The sequence below is a fragment of the Pseudopipra pipra genome, chromosome 10 (assembly GCF_036250125.1).
Source record: "Pseudopipra pipra isolate bDixPip1 chromosome 10, bDixPip1.hap1, whole genome shotgun sequence".
Lineage (NCBI taxonomy): Eukaryota > Metazoa > Chordata > Aves > Passeriformes > Pipridae > Pseudopipra > Pseudopipra pipra.
Window position 1 is genome coordinate 20,856,013 of NC_087558.1, and position 9,657 is coordinate 20,865,669.

The 9,657-nt window shown below is 51.3% G+C and overlaps 1 protein-coding gene across 1 annotated transcript; it reads left to right on the forward strand.

The window, feature by feature from the left end:
• The first annotated feature begins 1,877 nt into the window (after window positions 1-1,877).
• SRPRB (SRP receptor subunit beta) lies at window positions 1,878-9,152 on the forward strand. The gene is made up of 7 exons (XM_064666616.1): window positions 1,878-2,013; window positions 2,144-2,238; window positions 2,999-3,076; window positions 4,164-4,246; window positions 4,768-4,904; window positions 5,737-5,791; window positions 6,860-9,152. The coding sequence occupies exons 1-7, from the start codon at window positions 1,908-1,910 to the stop codon at window positions 7,068-7,070; spliced, it is 765 nt and encodes a 254-aa protein (XP_064522686.1). The 5' UTR covers window positions 1,878-1,907; the 3' UTR covers window positions 7,071-9,152.
• The last annotated feature ends 505 nt before the right edge of the window (window positions 9,153-9,657 follow it).

Here is a 9,657-nt window from a genome sequence, read left to right on the forward strand (position 1 = left end):
ACTCTCTGTGCTTTTTCTTTGCCCAGGTTATCCCATTATCTCCCCAGCAGATGACAGTTCCCAAGTGTGGCTGGGACACAGGAAGAGGGAAAGTGTTTATGTCAGGGAAGCTGAAAGCTGGAGAAGAGAAAAAAACAAACAAACAAACAAACAAAAGTAATACAGTGGTTGTAAGATGGGAGATGTGAATAGAACTGCTCTGTCTCATATCTCAGCTGGCTGGGTCTGAGTCACTTCCACCTGACAGGACTCTTAAAACACATAAACTTATTGACAGGGAGAGTCCAGGCTTAGGATTCCTTTCTGGAAAAAAATCTAGGACTTAGAAAAGTGTGTGTTTTGGAAGTCTGTCAGATGTGCTGTTGACCTGAAAACAAACATGTAGGTTTGTTTTCTCTGAGTCTGATCCATGGTGAAAACAAAAAGGCGAGATAAATAGGTCTGCTGAGGCTCTCTGCTTCAGAGGAGCAGTCTGGGGTCATCCAGCAGATCCTAGCCCTGTTGTCATGGCAGACACAGAGGAGTTGTTGAGGGCACAGAGGTGCTGAGAGCTCCTGGCCTCGAGGGAATGAATATTTTGATAATTTCTGGATGCATATGGTATGTGTGGCGAGAAGTCCACCAGCCTGACTGAAGATCCCCTTGGATGACAGAAATGTAGGGTGTGATGGGAAAGGATGACATGTAGTCCCTCACATTTATGTAGGATGAAGTACACTGGGCAGGTGGCTCTTTTAACCAGTTCTTCAAAACTAGGAAAGAAAGAGAATCAATGCCTCTAAGTTGCTTCTACAGCTCATTATGGCTGCACTAGAAATATATCCCTAAGAGAAGGGAAATCATTTGTGTTCTGTATCAAGTGTAATCCTTTGTCCGATAAGTAAAAGGCATGGATAAAAGGAAGTTCATTAGAGGATCCCTCCGGTGGAAAGGTACCTATGGGGTTCTCCAGTCCAACCTCCTGCTCAAAGATAGGAGTCAACCAGGTTGCTCAGGGCTTGACCTCCACGACCTCCCTGGGCAGCCTGTCCCGCTGCCTGGCAGCCCTCAAAGGGAGGAGGTTCCTCTCACACCCGCTCTGAACCTCTCTGGTATCAACACATTCCCATTGCTCTTCATCCTGCACCACTGTGAAAAGCCTGGCTCTGCTTCCTGATCTCTGATTCAAATGGGGCTGTACCTTTTTGGGTCACAACAGCCTAGGTTTGGGGCAGAGAGCCTGGAAAGCTGGGAAAGGCCCTGGGAGTGCTGGTGACGGCGGCTGGACACGAGCCCAGGAGTGTCCAGGTGGGCAGGAGACCAAGGGGCTGGAGCGTGTGCAGGGAAGGGAACGGAGCTGGAGAAGGGGCTGGAGCAGCAGGAGGGGCTGAGGGAGCTGGGGGGGCTCAGCCTGGAGAAAAGGAGGCTCAGCGGGGACCTTCTGGCTCTGCAACTCCCTGACAGGAGGGGGAGATGGGGGGGGTCAGGTTCTACTCCCAGGGAACAAGGGACAGGACGAGGGGAAACAGCCTCACACTGTGCCACGGGAGGTTTAGACTGGAAATAAGGGAAGATTCCTCCCTGGAAAGGGCTGTCCAGCCCTGGCACAGCTGCCTAGGGCAGCAATGGAGTCCCCATCCCTGGAGGGATTTAAAAGCCATGTGGATGTGGCACCTGGGGACACGGGATAGCGGTGGCCTTGGCAGTGCTGGGGGAACGGTTGGACTCAATGGTCTTGGAGGGCTTTTCCCATCCCAAGTATTCCATCATTCCGCGTTTTTCCGGGCTCAACACTCCCGGTCCCCCGGTGAGCCTCAGCCCGCCCAGGTCTCCCGGGGGAACTACAACCCCCATGAGACCCCGCGCCCACCCTTCCCGCCCTGCGGCGGGGCCGGAAGCGGAAGTGCTGTGCGGCCACGTGTGCGGCCATGGCGGGCGGGCTGGAGCCGGACCTGGCGGCGCTGCGACAGGAGCTGAGCGGCCCTGCCGTGCTCTCTGTGCTCATCGCGCTCATCGCCGTCGCCGTCACCTTCCGTGAGTTGCGGGAACCTTCTCTCCCCCCGCCCCAGGGCCTGCCGCCCTCGCTGAGGGGGCGCCGGTGCCGGCGGACGCGGGCTCGGGCGTCTCCTTCTCATCCTCCTCCTGCGCCTCCTCTCTCCCGCAGTGATCTGGCGGTTCGTGCAGGGCAGGAGGAGCAGCAGGAAAGCCGTGCTGCTGCTGGGCCTCTGCGACGCGGGGAAGACGCTGCTCTTCGCGCGGGTGAGCGGGGAGGGGGTGCCCGGCTCCCGCATCTCTCGTACAGAGGGGAAGGCGCTCTCTTTAGTTCGGGTGTTAGTCTCTTACTGAGACCTTTAAAAAGGTGATTTTAGAGATGTAAAGAGGGATGGAGACCGGGTTTTGTCTACCAAGGAGTGTCAAAAGAAATGGTCTTTTGTTTCGAATTTGTCGCAGGAAAAGGTTTTTGGGTACTTGAACTCATCCAGGTCTGCAGCTTCCCCCCAGGGGCAGCTCCGATCTCTCTACTCGGTGTGAACGGGGACAGGACCCGAGGAAAGAGCTGGAGCTGTGTCAGGGATGGTTTAGGTTGGGTATCAGGGAAAGACTCTTCCCCTAGAGGGTGGTTGGGCACTGAACAGGCTCCCCAGGACAGTGGTCATGGCCCCAAGGCTGACAGAGCTCAAGGACAACGCTCTCAGGGACATGGTGGGATTGTTGGAGTGTCTGTTCAGGGCCAGGAGTTGGACTGGATGATCCCTGTGGGTCCCTTCCAGCTCAGAACATTCTGAAAAGTCTGAAAATGCAAGGAGCACAATTTTTAATTAATTGGGGAAAATGACCCTTGCAGTAAGTTCCTGCATGTAAACTGAGATCGGATCTCTGGAGCCCTTTACCCCTCACAGACCATCCCAGTTTCTGAGAAGATTAAAGGTGATGCCAGTGATTTAAAGACTGGACACTGCTTGGAGTGTTTTTTAAGCCTCTCAGGCTCCTTTTTGTGAGAACTACCTGTTCCCCACAGCTGCTGTCGGGCAGATACCGGGACACCCAGACCTCCATCACCGACAGCTCAGCCACGTACCGGGTCAGCCGGGACAAGGTGAGTGCACAGTGAGACTGGAATTTTCTGGGGCTGCTCCTGCCTTCTCCTGCTCCCTGTGCCAAACCTGGGTTGATCTTTTTCTGCTGCTCAGTCCCCCGTTTGCCTCGGGTGCAGAACAGGATTTTTCCAGGCAGTGCACGTGAAGAAAGTGGGGAAATGATGGGATTTAGGGCAGGTTCTTTTTACTTTGCTCCTCAAACAGTGAAACCTTTCTGGCTGAACACCACGGCTGTGGGGGCAGCATGAGGGAGATTTGTGAGGGGCATCGTTCAGTCACGGTTGCCTTATTTTCTTGGTAGTAATTTCTGGTTCTCCAACAAAAACCTGAAATTAAAAGCTTCATCAGGCTTAAGCAGAGTCTCCAGCTGCACTTTATATGGTCTCAGGAAGGATTTTGTTGCTTTTAGGTCCTAGACTGCCACAGACCTGGTTATTTTCAGCTTACAGCAATTCTTTCATTCTGGAAAAGTCTCTTTCTCTTGCTGAGTGCACCTTAACTGCTGGGAAATCGTGAAAGTAGGGGGTGTTTGTGTGGCTTCTTGTCAATCTTCACTAAGTGGTGATAATAAGGTTAAAAACTTGGTAAAGGGCTTTTTTTTTTTTTCATTTTTGTGTCTCTAAGATTGAGCAGACAAGCATTTGGAGGGGGAGAGGTAGTGGAATGCTGCAAGGCATTTCTTTTTTTTTTAAATGATAGACAAGGTTTCCATTAAAATCCAGGAGCAGGAAGGTCTCCTGTAGTGTTCCCTCCGCTCTGGAGAACAAGGAGCCTTATCTGGAGAGCAGTGACGTGGACCTAGCTAAGCCATTCCTTCTCTTTCATGCCCTGGCTTTGGCTGTCGGGCTGTGGGAAGGGAAACATTTGCAGCTTTCAGATGAAAAAAAGAAGTCTCTTGCAAAGGCACTTCTGTGTTATTCCCAGCAAAGTTTGGTGTACTTAGGGAGACTTGCAGTGTGGGAGTAGGTAACTTGGTTCAGAGGGTTTATATTCTATATTTGCAGGACACAAATCCAGGTTCTCCCCAGTCTGTGATCACAGACACCTCCAGATCAGGTGGGGGTAACACCTTGTTTCTGTTCCCAGGGCACCAATGTGACCTTGATCGACCTTCCAGGCCATGAGAGTTTGAGGCTCCAGTTCTTGGAGAGGTTCAAGGCTGCAGCCAGGTAACGGGGAGGAGATTGGCAGGGCAGCAGGGGGCAGGGGATGTTTTGGAAAGGGATAAACCAAGTGCTGGTGCTGGGAATGCTGTGAGCTGTGCTGGTGGTGCCCTGACAGTCAGAGCTCTGCTGTGGGGTAATGGAGGGTAGTTTTTGCTTTGCTTTTATGGAATATATTGAGTTGGGAGCGCCTCACAAGGATCGAGTCCAGCTCCTGACCCTGCACAGGACAATCCCAAAAATCACACCATGAATTCCTTGCTTTGCTGTGCTTGTAGTGCGCCAGGTGGCAATGCAGCTGCAGTGGGGAGGGTTGGGGGATGTGGAATATTTCTGGGGCAGAGAAGGAAGGAATTCCTACTGGGGCTGGACATGGAGTGTGTTTCAGCCAGGAAGTACTGCTTCCCTACACTTGGGTTGGACAAGATCAGACACAGAAACAATTATATCAGCCCAGGCTGGAATTCTTGCAGGGGAAGATGGATACAGAGCTGCAGCCCCAGCACATTTCTTCCCTCTCTCCCCAGAGCCATCGTGTTTGTGGTGGACAGCGTGGCCTTCCAGCGGGAGGTGAAGGACGTGGCAGAGTTCCTGTACCAGGTCCTGGTCGATGGCACCGTCCTCAAGAACGCACCCGCGCTGCTCATCGCCTGCAACAAGCAAGGTGCCCTGGCCTGGGCCTGGCATCCAGCCCTGCAGGGAATGGGATTCATGCCATGGGTGCTGAACTCTGTAGGAGCTGGGATTTCAGCGAAGTGAAGGCTGGAATTTAGATTTAAACTCAGACTACTCAGCAGGAGCGTTTTTAGCATCACTTGAGAGACCTACAGCTCTTCGTGTGGGCTTAAGTAAGGCAGGTGCTTTCTGCTTGAGCAGAGCTGTTCCTCAGTCTCCAGGCAGCAGGAAATAGGATCAGCTTGAGCATAATGAACTATTCCTACACTCTTAGCAGCTTCAGTGTTGAAACCAGTCATTTAGCTGCCAAGAGTCATTTGGACTAGCAGGAACACCCAGTTACTGAAAAGGACTTGATTTTCAGATCCATACAGTTTTTACAGTGGAAGTGTGGATCCCCCTGTTACAATCTGAAGTTTTTGGGCAGTATCAGGTCTGGGTTTTGTAGCTGTTTTGTGCACTAATTCAGGAGCTGCCTGAGGCCTTCGTGGCTCCACATGCCCTGCATGAAAGGCGCTGTGTGAAGCTCTGTAGTGCCAGGACAGGGGGGAGTGCTGGGGCATCAAACCCCGTCCTCTGAAGCAGCTCCCTGCCCAGCAAGAAGGAATTAAATCCCTGTGTTGTATCAGGCTGTTTTGTTGTTCCCATTGTATGTGATCCCAAAGCTCCAACATCCCTTATCCCACACAGGCACAGCTGTCCTTGTCTCAATAACTGGTGACTGCACAGCATGAGCTGGCCTTGCTTTAGGAGGGGGGGCCAGCATTCTGAATTCTGACAGAAAGCCAAAGAGCTGATTTCCTTTTCTTTTCTCTCTCTAGATGTTACAATGGCAAAATCAGCAAAACTTATTCAACAGCAGCTGGAGAAAGAGCTGTAAGTATGGAATGGGATCTCGATCCCTCTGAGCTTCTCCTCTTGTCTTTTGTCTTATCTCAGTGCTTGGTGAGCTCCCTTGAGCCATGTCTGAGTTCAGCTGGCAAAAAAGCAGTCTCTTTTGTCTGGGGGCTCAGCAGTGCTGGGTTTACAGTTGGGCTCGATGATCTTAGAGGGCTTTTCCAACCTGAATGATTCCATGATCCAATAACCCCTTTGGCCAGCAGACGGCAGCAGGGATATTTGTGCTAGTTTCTCTCCCAGGCTGAATATCCAACCTTCCTGTTTTTAAGGCAGGAATTAGTTGCCACATATTCACATTCTCCAGGGAAATAAGCATTGCTTGGTTCTGGTGTTGAGCATTTTCCAGTTGCCTGTGTGCAGATGTTGGGTTTCTAGGCAGGTCACATGTGCCCTGTTACCACTGTTATTCCTGCAGGCTGGCAGATTGCTGCCATCCTTCCCTGGCAGCTGCCATACTCGGATGTCTATGAGTGGAAAACCCAAGGAAGTGTCTGCTCACTTATTCCTGAACTCTGGGTGTGTTATTTCCCTTTGCCCCTTTAGTTTAGCTCCATTCTGTGAATAAAGAATATATGGGAGCAGTGGGGGCACTCGATCCCCCCTCTCAGTCCCCAGATTGGCACACCCAGGTGCTGTGTCAGGGATCCTGCTGATCCCTGATGCCATAGGTGCCTCTCCCTTCCCAGTTAACCTGTTAAACTGGCACAGACCCTGAGGACTGTAGGCTAAATCTTGTGTAATTCCTGTGATCAGTGGGGAAATTGAGCTGAGGACATCATCACCTGACTCGTGCTGCTGTTTATTGCAAAACCAAACCTGCTCAAGCACCTCTCCTTGAGTGCCCTGTCTTGCTCTCTTGAGCCTCTGCACTTGTGACTTCCAGTAGCGGCCAAAGCTCCTGCCTGTGCCTCCCAGGGCAGAGCCCTGGGCCTTCTGTCTTTGGTGTGGCTGCATCCTGCTGGCAGAGCTGCATCCCAAGCATCTCAGCAGCCACAGTATTCCCCTGGTTCCCAGTTCCTGACCCTCTCCCCTCTCTCTCTGCAGCAATACCTTACGGGTGACCCGCTCCGCAGCCCCCACCAGCCTGGACAGCTCAGGGGGTCCTGCCCAGCTGGGCAAGAAGGGCAAGGACTTCGACTTCTCCCAGCTGCCTATGAAGGTGGAATTCGTGGAGTGCAGTGCTCGGGGCAGCAAGGGGGAGGAGGGAGAGGCTGACTTGGAGGGCCTGGAGAAATGGCTGCTGAAGGTCGCCTGAACAGGGAAGGGCAGGGCTTGGGGGGCAGGACACTTGGGGGCTGAAGGGAAGAAGATAGTCTGGAGCACTTAAATCTCATCTGGCTGTAGAAAGAAGGACCTGAAGCTGGAATTGAGCACTATGGGAGATTTTCCCAGATTGTGTCTCATTGCACATTGCAGTGTCCTACTGCAGGAATATTTTTCCCTTTTTTTTTGTGGCTTTCTCTTGTTTTAGAGTTGAGGGAATGGCTGGCTCCTGGCAGACTCTTTTTGTCCTTTGCAGACCCCTCCTCTCCAGTTTGGTACTTCCTCCATCACTCAGCTCATCTGTTGTGTTCTTTTCTTTGGGGCTTTCCCTGTCTCCCTGTAGCATTACCAAGTATTGGGAAGGGCAGGAACAGCCTTCCCAAAGCCCTGTGCCCATAACAAAGCTGATCCTTGCATTTCTAGTCTCGGGAACCCAGTAGCTCTTCCACTATCCATGCAGGAGGTGGGGAGGGTTATATTTACCAAGGATATTATATTCTTCTATTTCCTGCAGCCAGAGTCTTGTCAGAACATGTTTGTCATGCTTTGAGCTCCTTTAGCTGAAGATCCAAGGCTGCCTGCTTCAAATCCATGGTGCCCATGGTTTTGGGCAAAAAATTGCTGGTTTTTTGGGTGGTTGTTCTTGTGAAGATGCATCTCCTTGAAAAGCAGAGGCCAAGCACCAGCCTCTGTGTAAGGGGGATGGAAAGGCACCAATGAGGCCACAATTGGTTTTAAGTTATTCTTTTTAAAAGTATTCCTGAAATAAATTTTTTTTTTTTTGCTTAAATGTTTGTTCTCAAGTCTTGCTTTAGTCTGTGTGTTTGCCTTGGCCCTTCTCAGTGGTGTCAGATCCAATTGGATGGGGCTCTGCTCCTGCTCAGCATGTTTGGGATCAACCTTCCTCCTCCAGGGCCAGGTCTGTGTTGTCAAAAAGCATCCTCTTCTGCACACACAGGGCTTTGGGGTTGGGTGTTTCTGGGTGTGTGTGTTTGCACCTTAGTCTGAATGTTAGAGAATTGGGAAATTCATTGATAAATTGACAATCACATAGCAAAAAAATGACTGAAAAACTTTTAAAGGAGACACTTTGCTGACACACATGGGAAAAGCCCAGCCAGCTGCAGGGCGTGGTGGTTTAGGTGACAGAGCACCACTGCTGTGCCATGGAGGTGACTGTGGCACCCCATGGCTTCACAGCTGGGTGGAGATGGCTCAACTTTCCCTGCAGGGCTGTGTGGCTGAGCTGGAGCTGCTCCCAGAACTGCCCATGCTGGAGCTGTTGCAGAGCTCCCTGTGTTCTTTGGGCCTCACTCCACGACCTGCCTGTCAAATATTCGGGGCTGTTTCTCCCCAGTGGCTGAAGGAGAGGGAGAAGGGCAGAACTGGAAACTCTGAATGTTGTGTTCTTGGGGGTTTTTTTCCCCTCAGTCAGCTTAGTGCTTTGTTCTTTGCTCTTCTGCCCTTGTTCCTAGTCTGTGGCTTTGTGCTGGCCAGGCACGACGCTCCTCAGCCACTGCAGCTTGGCAGTGGTGTGTTGGGATGGCTTTGGCAGGACAGTGGGATAAACTCAGTCCCTTCTGCTCCAGCTGTGTTCACACATGTGCAGGGATTGAGGCTCTCACTGTGCTCTAAAGCTCTTTTGGTCAATGTTTTTTGCTATGGGTTGTGCTCCAGATTGTCCCCCTGGAAAAGGCAGATATTTTTGGAGGAGATTGATGAGCACAGTGAGATCTGGGATAGCAGAAACCAACTGACAGTGGAGGAGAGGTTGCTGAAAGGCGAAGAAAAGCAAAAATAATAATGCCTGGACATCAGCATCCTGAGGGTGATGGTTTCCAAGGGTGTTTAGGGAAAATCTGCCAGGTGGAGGGGGGACAGGAATAGCATGGACAGACTTCAATTTCATAGAGACTTGCTGATCCAGAGCAAATCCCCCTCTCCTGCCCTTTCACTTGACTCCCTTTGTGAGCACAGATGCAGCAGGGCCAAGAGCACAGGGAAAAGAACAATGCCTTGCCTCTCATAGCAATGGGATAAGGACAGGGGCTGAGTACAGTTACCCAAGAAAACTCCTAAAAGAAAGCCCAAAGCCCATTGTACCCTGCCCAGAGCCCTCTGCAGTGTAGAATTGATATGATTTAAAAGTAGCTTCAGTGCTTGACATAAGTAGCTGCAATTGCTGGGCCACAGGTTGAACTTTAACTGAACCATGTGGGTGTGCCTGTGTCAGTCAGAGATGGATCAGAGGGGAACCTGGGGAATCTGATCATTAATAATAGTAAAAATCGTTACTAATAGTTAGAACAGACAAAGCTGCAGCTTAAATATTACTTAAAAATTGATAGCTGGAGCAAACAGCCCATAGATCGTGGTCTGTGAACTGTAACAACCCTGTCACAGTGTGGAGTAACAGAACACACTGAACCCTCACCAAAACCCACCTCAGGGGCTGAAGCAGCAGTTTGGTGCCGTAACAGCGAAGCCATGAGGAGTGGAAAGGACCCCAGCCCCTGCTATGGCTGTTGGTCAGGACTGTCGTGTGAGGGAGGGGGAATGAAGGTTGTAAGGGGATAATT

Excerpts from the sequence above, each read along its gene's own strand:
- SRPRB (XM_064666616.1), top strand. The coding sequence starts at position 1,908 with ATGGCGGGCGGGCTGGAGCCGGACCTGGCGGCGCTGCGACAGGAGCTG. Across the intron at positions 3,077-4,163 it reads ACCGGGTCAGCCGGGACAAG|GGCACCAATGTGACCTTGAT; the intron begins GTGAGTGCACAG and ends TTCTGTTCCCAG. Across the intron at positions 4,247-4,767 it reads AGGTTCAAGGCTGCAGCCAG|AGCCATCGTGTTTGTGGTGG; the intron begins GTAACGGGGAGG and ends CTCTCTCCCCAG.